The sequence below is a fragment of the Oncorhynchus mykiss genome, chromosome 6, assembly GCF_013265735.2.
Source record: "Oncorhynchus mykiss isolate Arlee chromosome 6, USDA_OmykA_1.1, whole genome shotgun sequence".
In the NCBI taxonomy this organism is placed as follows: domain Eukaryota; kingdom Metazoa; phylum Chordata; class Actinopteri; order Salmoniformes; family Salmonidae; genus Oncorhynchus; species Oncorhynchus mykiss.
Window position 1 is genome coordinate 20464298 of NC_048570.1, and position 23016 is coordinate 20487313.

The 23016-nt window shown below is 40.7% G+C and overlaps 3 protein-coding genes across 7 annotated transcripts; all 3 read left to right on the plus strand.

Moving 5' to 3' along the window:
* Nucleotides 1–21: 21 nt before the first annotated feature.
* Nucleotides 22–13102, plus strand: LOC101268919 (Smad2b). Of its 4 annotated transcripts, none has more exons than XM_021604966.2 (11): nucleotides 22–354; nucleotides 1298–1698; nucleotides 3694–3783; nucleotides 4067–4260; nucleotides 4485–4619; nucleotides 4718–4780; nucleotides 4944–4997; nucleotides 5359–5571; nucleotides 5733–5870; nucleotides 10397–10541; nucleotides 10890–13102. In XM_021604966.2, exons 2-11 carry the CDS (start codon nucleotides 1472–1474, stop codon nucleotides 11011–11013), a joined length of 1383 nt encoding a protein of 460 aa, XP_021460641.1. In that variant the 5' UTR covers nucleotides 22–354; nucleotides 1298–1471; the 3' UTR covers nucleotides 11014–13102.
* A 433-nt stretch (nucleotides 13103–13535) lies between these two features.
* Nucleotides 13536–14861, plus strand: yee9 (YEE9 protein). Its single transcript, NM_001160515.1, is given in 3 exon segments — nucleotides 13536–13697; nucleotides 13957–14058; nucleotides 14218–14861. Coding segments are annotated over 3 exon segments (249 nt in total). The 5' UTR covers nucleotides 13536–13606; the 3' UTR covers nucleotides 14274–14861.
* A 178-nt stretch (nucleotides 14862–15039) lies between these two features.
* On the plus strand, nucleotides 15040–21398 carry si:ch211-12e13.1. 2 transcript variants are annotated; one of them, XR_005052035.1, is made up of 6 exons: nucleotides 15040–15586; nucleotides 15751–15914; nucleotides 16088–16330; nucleotides 16477–16686; nucleotides 16847–17126; nucleotides 21234–21398. XR_005052035.1 is itself a non-coding variant. In XM_021605518.2 (5 exons), exons 1-5 carry the CDS (start codon nucleotides 15333–15335, stop codon nucleotides 17047–17049), a joined length of 1074 nt encoding a protein of 357 aa, XP_021461193.2. In that variant the 5' UTR covers nucleotides 15040–15332; the 3' UTR covers nucleotides 17050–19100. The 2 variants fall into 2 exon arrangements, 1 of the variants encoding a protein (XP_021461193.2); XM_021605518.2 differs by lacking the exon at nucleotides 21234–21398 and having other exon boundaries at nucleotides 16847–19100.
* The last annotated feature ends 1618 nt before the right edge of the window (nucleotides 21399–23016 follow it).

Below are 23016 nucleotides of genomic sequence, written 5' to 3' on the forward strand. Positions count from 1 at the left end.
AAACAAACCATGCTGTCAAATAAACAATACAGATTGACATTGCTGGCGACCAATCCGTTCTACAAAAGTAATATGATTGTCTTGTTTTATCCAATCAGGTGATAAGAGGAGGGATTAAGATTCTGAATGCAGCTAGCCAGCTAGGGTGTGTTTCTTGTTCAGGTCTTGATAGCTTGTGAAGCTAAACAGCTAGCTAGTTATCAGATTTGAAAAAAGGCAACAATCTTTTCGTCGAAATAGCGACTACATTTATCGTTTTTTTTTAAAGGTATCCCTTTGTTTTTGAGGAGTTTCCCACTTTGTCTTTTGCACATATCTTTACACAGAGAAGAGCTCGTGAGCTTCATCATCAGGGTAATGCAATGCTTTTAATTTTCCCTCGACTTTGATGTTGTTAGCTAACGACAGCTAGCAAGCTAACGTTAGCCAGTTTTTTTATTTGGGCTCGCTAGCTTACGTTAGTTGGCTTATTTATCACTTATAGTGTTAACATAAAAAAACACGATTGTTATTGTAACTGGTAATGATGGCGCTGTATGTCTCAATCAAACCATTGTTTCGTTGTAAGTTGGCTAACCAGTCATTTAGCTGTATTGAAAGCCTGAGTTTGGTGGCTAACGTTAGCTAGCTACAGGAATTGTTGTTTTCACAACAAAAGGTATTGACGATAACGTAATCCCACCATACGAGTCATGTACTCAATCATTTCTGCAGCCTTTCATGGCTTGCTACCTTATGAGTAAATAATTGCACATTTAACTAACTTAAATAGTAGATTTGTACTGCTGATAAAATGCCTATCATCAACCAACCGGCCTGAAAGTATCAGCTAGCTATGGAGCTAACTAGCCCCTTAGCCGAGGTAGCTAAGCTTGGTACTAACTGCAATATATAAACTAACCAACAATGGAGTTTATCAATTGAACAGTATATCACGGTAGATAGCTAACCACCTTTATAATGAAGATGTGGTGTTATACAGCATCCACCAACACTGGTATGAAATGTTTGTTTTGTGTGTCTATATGTCTATTCGCAAACAATGGTATGTTATGTTTACTTGCTGCTAGTGATTCAGTCCACTGAGTGCTCAAGTCGCCTCTATTATTAGATATATTATGTAACTACAGTTGTTGCTAATGAAGTTATGTGATGGTGGGATTTATCTAACAAGTTTTTCAAGACCACCCATTCAATTTAAAATGCACCCATCACACAATTGAATGCACTCGTTATCACAATTTTTTTTATTTAGACATTGATTACTAAATTCCTGTGTTTGATTTTACCTCCTCAGGTGTCTCATCTCTTTTGAACATATCCAGTTCCTCCTCACTCCAGCCCTGTGATTCCTCACGAAACAGAGGGACCACACCAGAGAAAGGGCTAAACTGTGCATCCCTTCCTCCAGGTCCCCTCTGCCTCAGTGTGTGTTTGAGTTCTCTCAAGACTCCTCCTCGCTACAACCAAAATGTCCTCCATCTTGCCTTTCACCCCTCCGGTAGTTAAGAGGCTCCTGGGGTGGAAGAAGTCAGCCAGTGGCGCCGGGGGTGGAGAGCAGAATGGCCAGGAGGAGAAGTGGTGTGAGAAGGCTGTCAAGAGCCTGGTGAAGAAGCTGAAGAAGACTGGACAGCTGGACGAGCTGGAGAAGGCCATCACCACCCAGAACTGCAACACCAAGTGTGTCACCATCCCCAGGTAAGTAACCATAGCCCCATGCCAGGTAACAGAGCTAGGGTTTGCCTATAGTCATTGTATGGTTCTGTAGAATTAACAGTTGACCATTCATCAGAAACCTACAGGTAACTGCCAAATTAAAGGAAATGCCATCATTATGGCTGCATTTACAAAGTCAGCCCAATTCCACTAACATTATGGCTGTATTTGCAAAGGCAGCCCAATTCTTTTTCATTAGTTGGTCTTTTGACCAATAACATCAATCTTTTTCAGAGCTGATCTGATTGTTCAAAAGACCAGTTAGTGAAATAAATATCAGAATTGGGCTGCCTGTGTAAAAGCAGACAAACTGTCTTAATATGGGGCGTTCGGCCATCACAAGCCGCCAGAGCAGCCTCAGTGCGCTTTGGCGTAGGTTCTACAAGTGTCTGGAACTCTATTGGAGGGATACGACACAATTCTTCCATGAGAAATTCCGTAATTTGGTGTTTTATTGGTGGAAAACCCTGTCTCAGGTTGCACTCCAGAATTTCCCATAAGTGTTCAATTGGGGTGAGATCTGGTGACTGGCACACACTCACCCTTTAAACACTCCTTTGAGACCCCTCTTTCAGAGTCACAGATGTCTTCTAGCAATGGTAGACAAAATATTACGCAACAGGGCATTTTTACACATGACCTTTAGCATGATGGGATGTTACTTGCATAATTCATTCAGGAACCACACCTGTGTGGAAGCCCCTGCTTTCAATATACTTTGTATCCCTCGTTTATGCAAATGTTTCCTTTATTTTGGCAGTTTCCTCTATGTTTTCTGGAGATTATTATTTAGTATCGGGTAACCCTCTTGTCGCCTCATGCTTCCTTAAACAGCATGTAACATACAAGATCCCAACACATAGAGATCTTAGCAACTCCCAAATTCTTTCACATTTTATAGGCTTCTACTTTCTGTCTAACATTGACTCTCAGAAATGGTGCAACAGTTTGTTTTGTAAACACTGACTTAGCCTCCTGCTATGTACTTGTATCACATTTGTCTGAGGGTGTAGGGTGAGAACATTCCTTATCAGCCAGTTAACCTTGATGTCCTAGAGTAGAACATGTTCTCTGGGAAATGTTGTGTGCTGTAAAATACCTATTTGTTCAATGATGACTAGCTAAGAACAGTTCAGATGTCTAGTATGTTTATTAGACACTGAGTAAATTTGTATAGAGCTTTTTGACAGATGGAATAAATATATTGTGTAAGCCTATAATTGATGGTCTTGCAAATAAATTAAAGTTTAATGTTATTTGCCAATCTACATGTCATGCGTATATATTAGAGTGAAGTTTAGAACCTATTCCAGCTTTTAGAACACAGTATATAGGCCTAGCCAATAGTTTAGATTCAGTCCCACTTCAGAGGTAGGCTATATTAGCTCTGAGTTCTAAAGTCAGGATATTGTATGAGCAGCAACTATCACATCATATTTCCCCATTTCATTTTTATTTGATTTCTAGAGTTGTTTATTTTTATCATTCCTTTCTATGTGTCCATTACAATCACAAAGTGAAATATAGAGGGTAGTTAATTGGAAATGTACTTTTTTCCAAGATTGCTCCCTCCTTTCCTTTTAGTTCTATTTTGTGTCTTCTGTGTTTACTTAAATGTCTCAAGATAAGTCAATTGCTTGCGACCTACACAGCTGTGGTGGAAATGTTTCAGTTGTTCCGAAAATTTGATATGCCACAGTAGAAATGTTTTTTTTGTCTCGCATAATGTTTGTTTGTGTATACTACTGTACTCCCATCTTATGCTGTTGTTTTTCTTTATTCTGTCAAAAGGCTTCTCTTATTTGACGGTTATTTTTTTTCAGTTCCAGACTGAAAGAATGAAATACCCGATTGAAAATGACTCTAATAAAAGATGCCTTTTAATGTTTACATTACCCATACTGGTATTTCTGAATGACTCATGCCCCATGTTTATCATTTTGTTTTTGTTTTGTTGTTTGGTTTTTCTGTGCACAGCAATTGCTCTGAAATATGGGGACTGAGTACACCAAATACGATAGAACAGTGGGATACCTCAGGCCTATACAGCTACCCTGACCAAACCAGGTGACTATCCTCAACTGTCCTATGCTACATACTGTTGTACAACCTTGATGTGGGAAGTAATCATTCCAGGGGGGGTGAGGGACATTGAGAGCACAAATTCTATTCATCCCTCTATCATTCTCATCTCATTTCATCATACCCCACCTCCCCTCTCCACACCCCCACCTTTTGTTTTGCTGGCCACATGCATCTCCTTCTCTTACTCCTATCGATTCCTCCCCCTTTTCTTCCTTTCCTCGCACTCACTTTTCACACCTATTTCCTCCATTGCCTGTCCTGTCAGATCCCTGGATGGGCGCCTGCAGGTCTCGCACAGAAAGGGTCTTCCTCATGTCATCTACTGCCGCTTGTGGCGATGGCCCGACCTGCACAGCCACCATGAGCTGCGTGCCATTGAGGCCTGCGAGTACGCCTTCCACCTCAAGAAGGATGAGGTCTGCATCAACCCCTACCACTACCAGAGGGTGGAGACCCCAGGTAGGTTGTCATTTGAACCACTAGTGTGTGTGTGCTGACTTGTAGGTGCCATCAAAGCCCATGTTGACAGCTAGTTGTGACATTCTTATTTCTGAACATGAAAAAATATTTGTATGAGAGGCTAAAAGTAGTGTTAGTATAATCTTCAACTATGTTTTGTAAAGATGTCACTTCTTTTGAATTTTGTTTGCCATTGAAGAATATTTTCTCCACCTCTCCTCTAGTTCTGCCACCTGTCCTTGTGCCAAGACACTCAGAAATTCTGACAGAACTGCCCCCATTGGATGACTACACTCATTCCATACCTGAGAACACAAACTTTCCTGCAGGGATCGAGCCTCCAAATAACTACATACCAGGTTTGTGTATCTATCATGAGTTGATATGCAAATGGTATTCATGATAACGAGGTATCCATTTCAGCTCATCAGTATTTTTCCCTCCCCTGTTACTATAGAAACGCCACCACCTGGATACATAAGTGAGGATGGGGAAGCCAGTGATCAACCGATGAATCAAAGTATGGACACAGGTATATTCCACTTACCTCAAATAAGAAGTTCTAACATAAAATAAAAATGTTTGCCAAGTTTAAATTTGTTGATTTAAATATCTTGGTAGATTCTTTGCACAAATAAATCTGACCATGCAACTTTATAATTTCCTGTTTTCTCCCATGTTAGGTTCTCCTGCTGATTTGTCCCCTGGCACCCTCTCACCTGTCAATCATAGCATGGGTAAGAAGAATTGTCTTTTTAGACCTGCTCGACGTCTGAAGGACCAGTAATTGATCATCTGAACAAATTTGACTAAACTAATTGACTGCATTTACACAGGCAGCCCAATTCTGATATTTCTGGTTTTGTTACTAATTGGTATTTTGACCAATGAGACCAGCTCTGAAAAAGACATGATGAAAAAAATGTGATTCGTCAGGAGACCAATTAGTGGGAAAAATATCAGAATTTGGGGTGCCTGTGTAAACATCCATTGAGTACAATTTAAATAGCCCAGTGCCCACTCTGGAGATCATTGGTCTATGCCTGTCAACCTGTGTAGTTGTCTTTCATCATGACATCTCACTTTTTTTCCCCCCAGACCTGCAGCCGGTGACCTACTCTGAGCCTGCGTTCTGGTGCTCTATAGCTTACTATGAGCTGAACCAGCGTGTTGGAGAGACCTTCCACGCCTCGCAGCCCTCTCTGACCGTGGACGGTTTTACAGACCCTTCCAACTCAGAGCGTTTCTGTCTGGGCCTGCTCTCCAATGTCAACAGGAACGCCACTGTTGAGATGACCAGGAGGCATATAGGTACAACAGGGGCTATGTCACAAACGGCACACTATTTCATATATAGTGCATGACTTTTGAAGGCTATGGCTAAAATGAATAGGGTGCCAATTCAGATTTGCCCAGGAACAGAGATGTTTTGTAGCAGAAATACTCATGCTAATTGTCTATTATTTCCACAGGACGAGGAGTCAGGCTGTATTATATTGGTGGTGAGGTGTTTGCTGAGTGTCTCAGTGATAGCGCCATCTTTGTTCAAAGTCCAAACTGCAACCAGCGGTATGGGTGGCACCCAGCAACCGTGTGCAAAATTCCTCCAGGTAATTTAGCCAAACACAATTTCTTTAATATTCCATGTGTTCCTATAATCATTACTTAGTATTAAATGTTTTTCACATGTTTAGATTCCATATTTAGTCAGTCTAACCACTTGTTTCTACAGCCAATATAAAACTGATAGCAGTGTTGTTCTGCAGTCCTTACATGATGCCCAGTAGGAATGGGCATGGTTATTCGAATATCCGAACGGATGTTAGTATTCAAATACTTGAGTGGTGAGAAGGAGCTCCGCGGAACCTTAGTGTCCGGAAGTTATTTAGCCATTTATTGTAGTCATAGCGATATGTAGAGTTGCTATTTTCTAAAGTTTTCTCGTCGATTAACTTGTGACATTCCTGGATTACTCATTATACACCATATATATAAAATGAGGTGGACATTCCTTCAAATGACTGGTTTTGAAGTCTGACGGATGAATCTGGGTTTGGCGGGTGCCAGGAAAACGCTACCTGTCCCAATGCATAGTGCCAACTGTAAAGGTTGGTGGAGGAGGAATAATGCTCTGGGGCTGTTTTTCAATAAAAGTAAACAATTTTTTTTAAAAGTCACACAGTAAAATACCTACAGAGGCTATATACATGCGGTACAGAGTCAAATGTGCAGGCATACAGGTCAGTTGAGGTAATTTGTACAGGCTATGACTTGGGTGAATGGAGTGACAATTTTTGGGCCTTCCTCTGACACGTGTTGGTCCTGGATGTCAGTAAGCTTGGCCCCAGTGATATACTGGGCCATACGCCCTACCCTCTGTAGTGCCTTACGGGCAGATGCCGAGCAATTGCCATACCAGGAGGTGATGAACCGGTCAGGATGGTGCAGCTGTAGAACTTTTTGAGGATCTGGGAACCCAGGTCAAATCTTTTCAGTCTCCTGAGGGTAAAGGACATTGTCGTGCCCTATTCACGACTTTTGTGGTGTGTTTGGACCATGATAGTTTGTTTGTGATATGTACACCAAGGAACTTGAAATTCTCGACCCGCTCCACTACAGCCCCCTCGATGTGAATGAGGGCATTTTCAGCCCTCTTCTTCCTATAGTTCATGTCCACAATCACTCCTTTGTCTGGCTCACGTTGAGGGAGAGGTTGTTGTCCTGCAACCACACTGTCAGGTCTCTGCCTATAGGGAGGAGGTCAGTCTCATCGTTGTCGATCAGGCCTACCACCGTTGTGTCATCAGCAAACTTAATGATGGTGTTGAAGTCATGCTTGGCCACGCAGTCATGGGGGAACGGGGTACAGGAGGGGGAGTAAGCACCCTCCCCTGAGGGGCCCCTATGTTGAGGATCAGTGTGGCAGATGTTGTTGACTACCCTTACCACCTGGGGGGGCGTCGGGAACTCCAGGATCCAGTTGCAGATGAAGGTGATTAGTCCCAGCGTCCTTAGCATAGTCATGAGTTTTGTGGGCACTATGGAGTTGAATGCTGAGCTGTAGTCAATGAACAGCATTCTCACATGGTGTTCCTTTTGTTCAGGTGGGAAAGGGCAGTGTGGAGTGCGATTTGCGATTGCGTCATCTGTGGATCTATTGGGGCGGTATGCCAATTGGAGTAGGTCTAGGGTTTCCAGAATGATGGTGTTGATGTGAGCCATGACCAGCCTTTCAAAGCACTTCATGGCTAACGACATGCTACAGGGTGGTAGTCATTTAGGCAGGTTGCCTTCGCTTTCTTGGGCACAGGGACCATGGTGGTCTGCTTGAAACATGTTAGTATTCCAGAATCGGTCAGGGAGAGGTTGAAAATGTCAGTGAAGACACTTGCCAGTTGTTCCGTGCATGCTCTGATTACACGTCCTGGTAATCCATCTGGCCCCGCGGCCTTGTGAATGTTGACCTGTTTAAAGATCTTGCTCACATCAGCTACGGAGTGTGTGATCACAGTCGTCCGGAACAGCTAGTGCTCTCGTGCATGCTTCAGTGTTGCTTGCCTCGAAACAAGCTTAAAAGCCTCCGGTAGGCTTCCGTCACTGGGCAGACCACGGCCAGGTTTCCCTTTGTAGTCCATAATAGTTTGCAAGCCCTGCGACATCTGACGAGCGTTGAAGCTGGGGTACTCTGTAACTGTTTTCAAGTCACCATTGTTCTCATGGTGAAGTCCCTGGGCAGCTTCCTTCCCCTCCTGCAACTAAGTTAGGAAAGATACCTGTATCTTTGTAGTAACTGGGTGTATTGATACAACATCCAAAGTGTAATGACTTCACCATGCTCAAAGGGATATTGAATATCTGCTTCTTTTTTTTTTTACCTCACTCGTCTTTGTGATTGAATCTGTTTGAAATTCACTCCTCGACTAAGGGACCTTAGAATTATCTGTATGTGTGGAGTACAGAGACGAGGTAGTCATAAAAAAAACATGTTAAACACTTATTGCACACAGTGAGTCCATGCAACTTATTATGTGACTTGTTAAGCTAATTTTTACTCCTGAACTTATTCAGGCTCGTCATAACAAAGGGGGTTGAATACTTATTGATTCAAGATGTTTCATATTTTCATTTTTAATTAATTTGTACGAATTTAGAAAAGCAATTCCACTTTGACATTATGGGGTATTGTGTGTAGGCCAGTGAGAAACACATCTAAATTGAATCCATTTTAAATTCCACTACAGAATGTGGAAAAGGGAAAGGTGTGTGAATACTTTCTGAAGGCACTGTACAATCCCGAAATCAGCTGTAACTGTCAATAGTAAAACAAAGCTTGAAATTATGTTAGAGGGAACCTGAATTGTAGAGTGATGAGGAGGAGTCTACTGTGTCCAGAAGAGTTCACCATTAATTTTCTGTATTCAGGGTTCACTCAGACATCGTTTTTAAGCTTTGTCTCCCTCTAATATCAAACTCACCGACCCTTTCACTGCTGCACTCATGCTGAGCGGCACCTCTCTCCCAAGTCACGCATGCTGAGCGGCACCTCTCTCCCAAGTCACGCAGGTTGAGCGGCACCTCTCTCCCAAGTCACGCATGCTGAGCGGCACCTCTCTCCCAAGTCACGCAGGCTGAGCGGCACCTCTCTCCCAAGTCACGCAGGCTGCGCGGCACCTCTCTCCCAAGTCACGCAGGCTGCGCGGCACCTCTCTCCCAAGTCACGCAGGCTGCGCGGCACCTCTCTCCCAAGTCACGCAGGCTGCGCGGCACCTCTCTCCCAAGTCACGCAGGCTGAGCGGCACCTCTCTCCCAAGTCGCGCAGGCTGCGCGGCACCTCTCCCAAATCGCGCAGGCTGCGCGGCACCTCTCCCAAGTCGCGCAGGCTGCGCGGCACCTCTCCCAAGTCGCGCAGGCTGCGCGGCACCTCTCCCAAGTCGCGCAGGCTGCGCGGCACCTCTCCCAAGTCGCGCAGGCTGCGCGGCACCTCTCCCAAGTCGCGCAGGCTGCGCGGCACCTCTCCCAAGTCGCGCAGGCTGCGCGGCACCTCTCCCAAGTCGCGCAGGCTGCGCGGCACCTCTCTCCCAAGTCGCGCAGGCTGCGCGGCACCTCTCTCCCAAGTCGCGCAGGCTGCGCGGCACCTCTCTCCCAAGTCGCGCAGGCTGCGCGGCACCTCTCTCCCAAGTCGCGCAGGCTGCGCGGCACCTCTCTCCCAAGTCACGCAGGCTGAGCGGCACCTCTCTCCCAAGTCGCGCGGCAAGCCAGTTCCCAAGTTTCAACTTTCAACAATATCTGAACAAAATGTATTATTTGCAGTGATGGAAAAAGTACCCAATTGTCATACTTGAGTAAAAATATAGATGCCTTTTTAATAGAAAGTTACTCAAGTAAAAGTCACCCAGTAAAAAAACTACTTGAGTAAAAGTAAGGATTTGGTTCTAAATATACTTAAGTAAAAAATAATTTTAAATTCCTTCTATCAAGCGAAGCAGGCGGCATTTTAAAATGTATGGATAGCCAGGGGCACACTCCAACACTCCGATATCATTTACAAAAAAAAAAACGTTTTATTTTATTTACCATTTTATTTTACTAGGCAAGTCAGTTAAGAACAAATTCTTATTTACAATGACGGCCTACACCGGCCAAACCCGGACAACGCTGGGCTAATTTTGCGCCGCCCAATTGACTCCCAATCACGGCCGGTTGTGATACAGCCTGGATTAAAACCAGGGTGTCTGTAGTGACGCCTCTAGCATTGAGATGCAGTGCCTTAGACCGCTGCGCCACTCGGGAACCCATAGAAAAGATGCATTTGTGTTTAGTGATTCCGCCAGATCAGAGGCAGAAGGGATGACCATGTGTTGGATTGGTAAGTGTGTGAATTGGACCATTTTCCTGTCCTGCTAAGCATTCAAAATACAACGAGTACTTTTGGGTGTCAGGTAAAATGTATGGAGTAAAAAGTACACTATTTTCTTTAGAAATGTGAAAAATATAAATAGTAAAGTACAGATACCCCCAAAACTACTTAAGTAGTACTTTAAAATATTTTTACTTCAGTACTTTACACCCCTGCTTATTTGACTAGTGAAATAATTTCTAATGCCTCAACTGACCCTCTCCTTCCAATGCCCCTCAGGTTGTAACCTGAAGATCTTCAACAACCAGGAGTTTGCCGCCCTGCTGGCCCAGTCCGTGAACCAGGGCTTTGAGGCTGTGTACCAGCTCACCAGGATGTGCACCATCCGCATGAGTTTTGTCAAAGGCTGGGGGGCTGAATACAGGCAAGCATGATGACCGACTTGTTACTTTTTATTCTTTCAGTTGTACACAATGGCATAGTTAGTAGAAAATGAATAGTTGGAGGAAGACAGTAATATTAATGTAATCATTGGCAGATATTAAAAAAAAAACAGCCTGCTAATGATCAATTTTTCTGTATTTGTAGAAACTTTGGAATGTTTAAGGAGTTGGGATGGGTATTCAAATGTGATTTGTCCCTCTTAAGCAATACTTCTGTTATGGAAGAAGTCAAGAGAGGTTCAGGCTATTCTTTGTTTTTTGGTGACATTCCTGTGCTTGCATGCTGAGTGATTTCACCAATTTGTCATTGTTGTCTTTTTGTCTACTAGACGGCAGACTGTCACGAGCACTCCCTGCTGGATTGAACTGCATTTGAATGGACCTCTCCAATGGCTGGACAAAGTGTTGACTCAGATGGGTTCCCCTTCTGTACGTTGCTCCAGTATGTCATAATGCTAGAAAACGACCCAAAACGGCGCCCACTCAAAGATCATCAAATTCTAACTTGCAAGTCCTATCATGAAAAAAAGCTGCAGAAATAATTTCTGCTATTAACATACTTCATAGTATTTGTGGCCTAGCTCCACGTCCCTGTCTAAACACACACACACACACACAGCAAGACATACTTTTCAGAATAGAATTAGGCACTTTGTTACCCATATTTGTTAAATTGCTTTCCCCCAAATCCTTAATATTAGATCTATTTGTGGTGCAAATAAAATGTATATTGATTTTTAAAGTCCAGGTATGAGTTATTGGAGGCAGTGGAAATACCAAAAAATATTTTACAAATAGTTTCTCAGTATTGGAGAATGCTTGTATAAGTAACACAAGCGTGAATGCTAAATGAATTTTGGTTCAACTCATCCATCCATCTTTTTGGCCATGAGGTAACTTTTCTCTGGGAAACATGGACCCATCTGTTTTTGTCTGGGGAGTTAGTGTGGTTAAGAAATGAAGATGGCATTTGTCGCTTTCTCCTCGAAGGGAAATGCTCAATTATGTTTTTAAAATGTAATTGTTTAATTTACCTAATTAACTCTTTACCCTTTTGTCAAAATGTTTTTTTTTTTAAATTCCAGATGTGTCGTTGTAAGACACCTCTTAATGGACATATAGGAATGTTTAGCAAAAAAACTAAACAAGCTGCGAAATCAATCCGGCTGTAGTTGACATACATTTTAGCTCTGTCATTATATGGCACCTCCAATGTAATTATAGGTAGCCCGTGTTTTCATTTGGACCACACCGCCTCAGATGCAAGCTAGTGAATTCTAGGCTCTGTTAGGTTTGGATGCACCGGGCAAGGACCAGAGAATATCAGCTGTAAAATCTTTTTTTGATGTCTCACTTGGTGTCCAGGTCTCTCGAGGTGAATTGTTAAAAAGTTATTTCACTTGGAGAATGGAAGGTATCAATGAATTTCATTCTATATTGTTTTTAGCCTATATCCCCTTTCTTTTGCTACTTTTTTGTATTCTCATGTATTTTTATATATAAATATAATTCAACTTCTGTCGTTCACTTTTTATTAAAGTTAATATTTTCAAGACTGTCTCTTTTTAAGTGACATGGTGAGCATGGATCATTAGTGGGTTTTTTGTGTTTTTTTTAAGGTTCAACTTGAATCCAATTTAAGCCCTTGCCTTGGTAAGAAAAACACAGCCCCATGTTATGTAGACAGTTTCTGTCTCTTTAAAAGAATAAACTTGGTGTATCAGAAGTACACAAATCAAAGCATAAATGCCTGTAACATGATATCTGCTTTCCTGCAATGTATGGATGGGTTATGTGACTGAGGAATGTTGTATGAACTTCTTTTGACTCATTCATCTCTTCACTCTTGAAACACATTTGATTTCTGGAAGCTGTTTGGTGCTCAGTAAAGGATAAAAAGGTCCACCATAAAACAGTGGTCAACCAAAAAAAGTGATTTATTTTTTAGCTAAATGTTACAGAAACTTGGCAGTATTCTATGTTCTTACATCACAAAAGGAAGAGAGAAATGAAACTGCACACTGAGACATATTTTCTGTATTAGTGTGCATTGTATTTGTTCTTGTCTATAAAATACAGTATGTACAACAAGACTGAGCTTGCAGTCTGACATTGTCATTTTGTGGCTATTGCAAGATTTATTTTAACATCTATTTTCTCCCATCTCCTTTATTGATGTTATTCATCTATTAACCTTACGGCACTAGTGATTGTACTTTGTAAGTGCAACTAGTGAGTTTGGATTTGGGGAACTGAACCATGTGTTAAGGTCCAGTGTTGAATCCTTGTACCATTGGCCTACAATATATGAATGTGAAGAGAGTACATAACAAATCTGAAGTGGACCAGATGTACATTATACAGTAGTGTGTATTTAACAGTCAAATATTTGCAAAACAGTCAGTACAGTAGTTCTCTCAGTTTTACCAGTAGAGGGCGTTATTGATAGAGCAGGTTTTTTTTCTGACCATATGCTTCTCAGGCGTGTGGCATATTATGCAGACTTCATAAAACACTAATAAAGATTTTTATTCTCATGATGCCCATGTGTTTCTTTCCATCTTTATTAACAAGAATGTTTACCACTGATCTCAGTGGTCTACAGTGGTGTACTCATGTTTACCTTTTCTCATCTACAGAAATGTAACTTCTGGGAATATGCCTTTACCTTTCTAGTAAATCAAGTGCAAATAAAGGAGATATTGAGGTGTTATTAACGGAGATAGCCATCTAGTGGTGTGTCTGGCTAGATACATCAATAACCTCTCAGGAATGTTAGCTAGTTCTACTGCAACGTTTTCAAGCACTTACACCATTAAATCAATAGTCACAAAATGCTACCCCTTTGGACATGAGTATGGATTATGATTATACAGTATTGGTATTACATTGGCCATTTACTGTTGGGCACCCACTTTTGTATTCCGTCAAGAAAGTCACGCTTTCGAACTGCCCGTTCAATTTGTTCTTCTCATGATGCCATACATTTAGGCAACGTCATAAGGAAATACTTGAAGCTGTTAACGTCAGCTAACACGTTACAGATATGGCGTTTACATTATATTCCCTTATTCAAGCGGTGATTTTGTGTGTAAATGCTGTCGCCGTATTGCACGAAGAAAGATTTTTAAGTAAAAGTAAGTGGCCGTCTACACATTTGGTCTAACATTACTTTCAACAATGATTTGCTTGCTTGCTAGCTAGACAGGGAAGCAAGAAAGTAACGATATTTGGTTGATATGAGTCATTTTAGGATAATTTGGCGTTACTGCTAAATTAGCTAGCTAACTACACCAGTATAATGAGTTGGAAAAGCGTACAGGTACGTTAATCTGCCTCATGGCCAGGGTCATTTTTGTTTGCATTAATGTAATTGTTTTGTTCCTTCTAACTTAGTTGGCTGGGGTGTGGACCAAAGTATTGGGGGATTTGGTGATGAACCGGGCATTAAAGTGCAGCTAATGAACCTTGTCCGCTCTGTGAGAACAGTAATGAGAGGTATGACTGAAAAATCAATACCATTTATAAATATCAAACATCGTTCTGCATGCATTTTTTTTTAAATAGATTTTTCTTGTTTTCTATAAACACTTTTATGATGTTGACCTAACTGAACTGTTTGTGGCATTTTTCATCATATTTTCTCTCATCTTGCAGTGCCCTTGATTGCTGTCAATTCGGTCTGCATTGTGTTGTTGCTGCTGTTTGGCTGAAGCGAAGACTTGACTGAATCTGGATGTTGAACTAAGAGAAGACATTTTCAGGGCTCATGGGGATGTCTCCATGATTCCTGAAGGAGAAACCCTACATGCACAACAAAGAAGATTACACACACACACACACACACACACACACGTGTTGGATCACAAAGAATCAGCATTACATTTGATTTCCTTTTTATTTATTCCCACTTTACATGGTCAGACTGAGTAACAGTTCAGATGCAGGAACAGTCAGTGTTTACTCCTTTACGCCATTCAGTTTCTTTCAAAGACACCGGTTAGTCAATGATGTTTACACAAAGCAGTCCAAAGCATGTTGCTGCTGGATGATTTCTACAATGTCAAAGGATAATTTACTTTGAGCATGCAATTTAATGAAACTTTCTTTCTCCTAATATGAAACTGTGATTGCGTCACAGTGCTGATTATGGCATGCATGTTGCTGTTAACATATTGTAATCTTATGTTGCAAAAAGTGTATTTTTCTTCACACCTTCCTGGACAAAATGTTAAATGTACATAATTTGAACAGACATAAACGCCATAAATCGGGATATATATTTTGTGTCTCATGTAGACAACTTAATTATGTATGACTTTTTTTCTCAGTATCTTTCAATCAATTACTTGAAAAAAATAAAGATGTTTTAAATATCAACACATTTTGAGTTTGTTCATATCAATAACTGATATTACCCAACGACATTACATGTTGCGTTGTATTGTTTTGTCCCATAACGCACTCCGTACTTCAACACAACTTTCGTTTTGATCATGGTTGAAAGTGTCAAAAGTGCAGTAAGGAGACCAAAGTGACTTGATTAGGAATATATTTGTTAAATACAAAATTGTGTGCATGTTGGCGATGTTTTTTGTTTTTTAATTGCCGTGTATGAATGGCATGGCAGTGTACTCTCGAACTAGCTGCAAACTTCAGCACAAGGGCAACCAGCACTCGTTCTCCCGAGGAGGCCTTCCTATAACAGTATAGTACATATTAGTGACCAAGTACAATAGAGTCGGTGGATGCTTCTCATGTAATACTTGAAAATGGAAAATATTATGACCAATGTTTTCATTGCTGGGCTCCCAGCGTGTGCCATATATTTTCTTTACGCCAACATTTATTGCTCTTATAAACTACTGAAAGCTAATGTGGTGTTTGACAGTCGTCAGAGGATTCCAAGTTTTGCCTACCTTTTTCTCAGATATGTATTCAGAGCTCTTATCAAAAGACAGGGGCATTTGTACTTTTGCGATAGAGATGTCAAAGGTGAAGTTGCCTTCACCATCTTTAACTGCAGGTAAACTGATTGCGCTTGACAATGTAGCAGTCCAATTTGTTTTAGTGCTATGGTTTGATTTTATTATAATAATTTCAAACAACACTGCCTTACAAAGATGGTTGTTTATTTGTTCACATTTGGACCAATTATCTCCTATGTGCTGTACTTTTTTCTCTCTTAAGGTTCAACAAGGATCTACTGAGGAGGTTCTGTAGTGCAGCTGGATATGGCTGGGACTACCCAGACATTGAGTTCAGGGATATCCCTCTGTGTTACCCAGACACCCTCTGTCTGCGGATGCTTGACATATTAATATCTGCTGAGAAGTTCAGATTGAGCCCTCTGGGTAAGTAACACATCCTCTGCTGGCTGGGTATTGCATGTCTTTGAAGGCCATCCAAATGTCAACACTCACGGTACTCAGTTTTCTTCCTACATTTCTGTAGAATATATTAATTCAATTCAGCCAGATGTGTAGTTCATACAAAATCCCCCCACTTCAATACATTGTTTCCTTAGGTCTAGTCCGGGTACGTCAGAGTTTGAGAACATGGCAGCCAATAGATGAGCTGAAGAAGGGACCCTTCAAGTTGCAGGCTCGTGTGTTAGAGTACAGGATCGTTGAAGATGGGGTGGAGGTTGACATTTCTTTAACTGCCATTTCACACACTGACCAGCCAGTATGGGAGAGTGTTTTGACAATGCTCTCCCAGGACAGAGGCCGAACACCAAACACACAACCTAAACCTGAGTGGTATGATGGTGAGTAGACCAATACTTAAGTTAATTAATTCTACATTTTGCCACCAGTCAACAAACCTGAGGAAGTTGAATGAAATTGTTCTATTCAAGTTTGAATAGCACAGAACCCACATCATAAACCAATATATTTTCTTACACTTTGACAGGTCACATGGACACATCAGAGCCAGATGACGTGAAGGCGGTGGATATCAATGTTCCCTGGACTACAGGACTGAAGTTTGTGTGGGCTTTCTCTGACTACTCTCCACGTTGTCTCCTAACTCTTCCTGCTAAACTCTTGGGCTGCAGATGTACCCCAACTCCTAGTCTATGGATGCTGTCTAAATGCTTGGCTGAAATTGAAAAGCACAAAGGTAAAGTAGCTTTTCTAGTGATTCTACCTCAAAACTGAATTATTTATAAGCAAAATGATGGTGGCTCAAATAGTCTTTTTTTGTTGTTGCTGTCCATACTTTATTTATCCTCAATCTAGCACCTTGATTGATATTCTCCAAACATCCATTGATTCCACAGGAGTTGATGCCATTAGAGCCCCCATCTCTGTCACCGCCCAGTTCAAGGAACCATTGTTGGTACCAGGAAAAGTGACCATCAAATTTTGTGAGAGTGCGGGAGTGCAGTCCAAATGTGTTAGCTTCCAAATGGAGCAATATGAGAGGAAGATACTTCACATCACGGGACAAATCTGCAGGACTACTGTAGAGGATGTGAATTAAAGCTGAAAACGGCGCCAATGGCCACACCAGCACCGTTATTGTTTTTGTTGCCGAGATGAGGAGCATCACGTAGCATGGTAAAAAAAAAAATGCAGTACTCTTCTATGATGTGTTAAATTATGTCAGAGTTGAAAAAACTGTTTGTTGTTTGCAGTAACTTCTTTGTTGTAATATCGCAAATGGTGTGGCTGCTTCACCAATAAGGATTCCAGCTTTAAGATGATCAGTTATGACATGAAATTGTATAAATATCAGGTAGATGAAAGTCATAATAATAAGGGATGATTGTGTAATTATTAGTGGAATGACATCTCATCCCTGCCATTATGTGGCATCCTAGTCAGTGCGGCATAGGCTTCATGGCCCAGCAGGAGATTTACACAAATGTATCTTCAATCCAAAGTACCCCAATACTGCTACCCTCTAGAGTAGATATTTACCTCAAACAAGAACTGCAGTCTTAAGGCATTTTCTGTGTCCTCTACAACTCTAATGTTACTATGTCCACAGAAGCACCATAAGCTACAGTACCAGGCATATGCTGATGCAGACAAGGTCCCTACAGGGAATGGAGACTTGAATATTTGACCTGTTTGATATTCTTGTTCCCTGCCTTCATGTATATGAAGGTCTTTTCTCTTGTATTACTCATTGTAAAATGGAGGTGTAGGCAGGAAATATGTAGAGGAACATAAACAGTATTGTTCACTGAAATGCTTTGTAGAGATCCATGAATTAAACTATACCTTAAGTTTAATGTCAGTATTTACATATTTCTGCCAAACTTCAAAGAGTGTAATTATTAGTGGAATTACATCTCATCCCTGCCATTATGTGGCATCCTAGTCTGGATAGCCAGGGTTGCACTCCAACACCATTTACAAAAGAAGCAAGTGTGTTTAGTGAGTCTTTCAGATCAGAGACAGTAGGGATGTTCTCTTGAGAAGTGTGAATTGGAGCATTTTTCTTTCATGGTAAGCATTCCAAATGTAACAAATATTTTTGGGTTTCGAGAAATGTATGGAGTAAAATGTACATTATTTTCATTAGGAATGTAGTGAAGTAAAAGTTGTCAAAAATATAAATTGTAAAGTTCAGATACCCCAAAAAACAACTTAAGTAGTACTTTAAAGTATTTTTACTTAAGTACTTTAAAGAACAGAGTATCATCACCTTTTGAAGAACATAGTCAGACCTACAAACTTCCGATTATTCCATGCAAAACAATTGCGCACATCTAGCTCTATCAGTTTTCTACAGCAAGTAACTACATGCTTTACATGATCAGTAAACATCAATTGATCATGCCATTTCAGATATGTTAGGGTAGCCTCACGATATCTCTCAATATTTGCCCCCATTAATTGGATATTTAAGTGATATAAAAGTCAACTATACCTGACAAGTGTGAGTGGTGGTGGTGCTGATGTACTAGCTGATGATGTTTACTTTGCAAGATACTGGTAGAAACTTTGAACAGTTAGCTAAACATAGTGGTAAGTAGACCTAATGTACTTTTTTTCTCCATCCAGTATGGGCTTACCTAGCGATGTTAGCTACATTATCCTCTTTTAAACATTGTTTTTAATAGTGTTTAATCACAATTACTGCTGACAGACATGATAGGCTATATTGATTGATGAACCACGTCAAATTGGCTAGCTAGCTAATAACAGATCACGTCAGTATGGCTACTTAACAAACTAACCTTTAGGGGATAAACTTCACTGAACAAAAATATGAACAGAACATGTAAAGTCTTCAGGTGAAAGCTATGATCCCTTATTGATGTCACTTGTTAAATCCACTTCAATCAGTGTAGATGAAGGGGAGGAGACAGGTTAAAGAATGATTTTTAAGCATTGAGACATGACTTGTGTATGTGTGCCATTCAGAGGGTGAATGGGCAAGACCATTAAGGTGCCTGAACAATCTGCAACAACTGCATCCCCACTTTCAGAATAGGGGTGCAAGCGTATGTATATAAACTCAACATGTAAAGTGTTGGTCCCATGTTTCATGAGCTGAAATAAAAGATCCCAGAAACTTTCCATAAGCTCATTTCTCTCCGATTTTGTGCACAATTTTTTTTCATCCCTGTTAGTGAGCATTTCTTCTTACAGTAGCTATTAGAGTGAAAGAATACCATGCTATTGTTTGAGGAGAGTGCACAATGTATGAATAAACCAATTAGGCACATTTGGGCAGTCTTGATACAACATTTTGAACAGATATGCAATGGTTCATTGGATCACTCCAAAACTGCCATCTAGTGGCCAAAGTCTATATTGCGCCTGGCCTGGAATAATTCATTATGCCCTTTCTCATGCATTTCAAAGATGATGGTACAAAAAAAATACAAAAAAACAATTGTTTTTTCTTTGTATTATCTTTTACCAGATCTAATGTGTTATATTCTCCTACATTCCTTTCACATTTCCACAAACGTCAAAGTGTTTCCTTTCAAAAAGGTATCAAGAATATGCATATCCTTGCTTGAGCTACAGGCAGTTAGATTTGGGTATGTCATTTTAGGCGTAAATTGGGGGGGAAAAAAGGGGGAGATCCTCAAGTTAACAAGGATCGTACCCTTTTTTTTTTTAATTGCCTAAAAATACATACCCAAATCTAACTGCCTGTAGCTCAGGACCTGAAGCAAGGATATGCATATTCTTGATACCATTTGAAAGGAAACACTGTGGAAATTTGAAATTATTGTAGGATAATATAACACATTAGATCTGGTAAAAGATCATACAAACAAAAAAACATGCGTTTTCAAATCTTTGTTTTTTTCATCATCTTTGAGTAGCACGAGAAATGCCATAATATACCTTTGCAGTTTAGGCGCAATTTAGATTTTGGCCACTAGATGGCAGTGGGGTATGTGCAACGTTTCAGACTGATCCAGTGAAGCATTGCAATACTGCACAAATGTACATTTTCAAGTACATAACTATAGAGAACATGCAAAATGATATGGGAATACAAAAATGTAAGTTTACACACTCCCAGGGAGGTCATAAATGATGGAAAATGAGCTTCCCTACAGAAAAGACACTAACCTTCACACATCTAGACGGTGTGTGTGGGGCCAGAAACAGCAAGGGTTCAAACTTTAGAACCCAGTTTTTACATTTGAATATAAAAATAGATTTTATCAAACAAAAATGTGCAAACTTTTATCTCTGCGACCCTCAGGATGACAAATCAGGGCAAGATTACTGAATGTAAGTACATATTTTAGCTTCAGAGGTGAATGTATCAAACCAAGTGCCGTGATAAAAGTTTTTGTTGTTGTTGTGCACTCTCCTCAAACAATAGCATGGTATTTTGTAACTGTAATAGCAACTGTACATTGGGCAGTGCAGTTAGATTGGCAAGAATTTAAGCTTTCTGCACATATAAGACCTGTCTATGTCCTGGAAAGTTGGATGTTACTTGCAATGTCATTTTTGTCACATTAGCGCATGTTAGCAACAACCGTCCTGGTATATGGACACCGATCCCGTAGAGGTTAAACAGCATGATCATTACACAAGTGAAACCTTGCGCTGGGGACAATAAAAGGCCACTCTAAAATGTGAACACAATGCCACAGATGTCACTCCTACTAAAAAATGCTCACTGTGTGCTTGCGTGCGTGTGTGGGGGCGAATGCGTGCATGTGGCAAGGTTGTGTCTTATGGAGCTGATCATTTTAGTGACTGTCCCCCTGTTACTCACTTAAAGGGAGAATCTCCACGCTGTCCTCTCCTGAAAGGATTCAGAGCCTATGGGAATTCCAGTTATTTTGAAAGAACTCACTTCATTTATTTATCTTAAAAGGCCAATACTAAATGGAAACATGTTCCCTCTTTGTACCACTGAGTTTGTCATAATGAGTACTATTTCACAGACTCCTGAATGGACTGTTTTGTTTTGTACAGTATTATGTACTAAACTAATCTAAAGGTTTTAACCAGTACAGACAATTGTTTTAAATCTTTAAATTACTAATCAGAAATTGAGTAATTGAGTTTTATTGTCTTTCTCATAATTACTAAGCATGGTCTCTGAGGACAACTATCACAAAGTAAAAGCTGGTAAGCCTGTAGCTCTTTTAGCTCAAGTGAAATAGAGATGTCTAAGTGATGTTATGACAAAGTGTGGTGATGATAATTTCCTTTGCTATTTCAGTGCAGCACACCTCAGAGAAGTGCATGAAGAAAAATGAAAAGTAAGACCAGCGCCATCCACCTCTCCTCTCCAGTGGCGGAGGGCCAGAGGAAGCTTGATGGAAGCAGCTTGACAGTTTACAATGAGGGCTAGAAGGTGAAGGTGGTGTATGAGGTCGACCCTGGTGATGTCTGCACCATGGAGAATGGTGCCCACTCCCAGAGACAAGGTCTGTGCAAGGTCACCAGCAGAGATGGTGGAGGAAACGTGCCCTCTCCATCGGGTGTAGTCACCAACGGCAGGAGACAGAAAGACCGACAGGACCAGAAAGATGGAAATAACAGTAACTCCATGTTGATGTGTCATGCCTCCATTAGCCAGCCCTGCTCTGGGCCTGAGGACAACTCAACAGAGGCACACAAGACTTTAACAGTGACTTCAACTACGACCTTTGTGGATGCACACACCATCGAAGAGTCGTCTGAGACGCACAGCCTTTTGGGTGTAATGGAGGTACACATTAAGGAGTTTGTCCTTATTGATGATGATGATGATGACAGTGGCATGTCCCTAAGAGAGAAGACTGTCACTGACATGTCCATCATGGATGTTAACGCTGCAGACCTGGTCTGTGGCAGACTACCGTCCATCACTACTGACACGTCCTCTGAGTGTAAAGAGGAGAGTCTGGCCCCGGAACCTCCACCCCCTGCACTGACACTAAAAAGCAGTCCTGCTGCTTCTTTTCCATCCAATGATCATTCTATCTGTTCCTTTTTATGACCATTTCATCAATTCACACTGTAACAGAGGCAGAGCACAAACTGTAGTTATTTTTAGTTTTTGTAATTTTGTGTTACCATCGGGGGGGACTTTTTGACCTTCCTGAATCAATCACTATTGCCTTCAAAAGCTGCCCACTATTCTTCACAAAATAAGTGTTTTGGTTTTAAATGATGGTTATTTGTCATGTTGTCATGTCTCACTTACAGTATGTGTCACTGCACAGTCTTTGTATCGATTTTGCATTCTTTATAGTGTTGGGTAATATAGTAGTAAAGGTGCACAGTAAATAATCAGCATTTCTCACAGTAACTTTGAATACTTCGAATGCTTCTTGAATCGAACACTGTTATCTGAATGATATGTTCTCTGCACAGAAAGGCCTTGAGTGATCAGGTGTTGATTTCTATTCATTTTCCATTCGTGTTCTGCTTTCTCTTCTTCACTTCAGATAAACTTTTCTTACTTGAATTGTATGTACAAATCTTTGTCCTTTTTTTATCGTACAATTAATAAACTTCACATTTTTAGAATTTCTAAATATTATTTTCAAATGTTAAGTAATCAGAAATCTGAAAAGTAATCAGAAATATAGCTGCGAGCAGCAATAAACGGGGTTCACAGGATGACAAAGGACGCAAGATCAGTTGGATAACAAAGCAAGCACTCTATCATGTAGGATCTATCTACCTTTTATGTCCAATTAGTGATAGCATTACCATGTTTATCTCTCAATACCACAAGGATGTGAAGTTTAGTATTGTGCTCTAGGTTGGTTATCTTTGAATGCAACAAGTATCATCATTATTAAAATCATTACTTAATGTATATATTTATATATACATTGACTGGGCAAACAGCAGGAATTCTGGTTTCTCTTTTACCCAAATAAAATATCCACTCAGACATCTCTAGGCATTTCTCTAACTACATTAAGAGATGTACTATGGGCCTACATTTGGAGTTGCTATATGGACTTATGGTTCATGATACGTTTTTTAAATGTTTTCTGAAATTTCCAAAATG

Excerpts from the sequence above, each read along its gene's own strand:
- LOC101268919 (XM_021604965.2), top strand. The coding sequence starts at position 1,472 with ATGTCCTCCATCTTGCCTTTCACCCCTCCGGTAGTTAAGAGGCTCCTG. Across the intron at positions 1,699-3,693 it reads AAGTGTGTCACCATCCCCAG|CAATTGCTCTGAAATATGGG; the intron begins GTAAGTAACCAT and ends TTCTGTGCACAG. Across the intron at positions 4,793-4,943 it reads GAATCAAAGTATGGACACAG|GTTCTCCTGCTGATTTGTCC; the intron begins GTATATTCCACT and ends CTCCCATGTTAG.
- si:ch211-12e13.1 (XM_021605518.2), top strand. The coding sequence starts at position 15,333 with ATGGAAAATATTATGACCAATGTTTTCATTGCTGGGCTCCCAGCGTGT. Across the intron at positions 15,915-16,087 it reads GTTCAGATTGAGCCCTCTGG|GTCTAGTCCGGGTACGTCAG; the intron begins GTAAGTAACACA and ends TTGTTTCCTTAG. Across the intron at positions 16,687-16,846 it reads TGAAATTGAAAAGCACAAAG|GAGTTGATGCCATTAGAGCC; the intron begins GTAAAGTAGCTT and ends TTGATTCCACAG.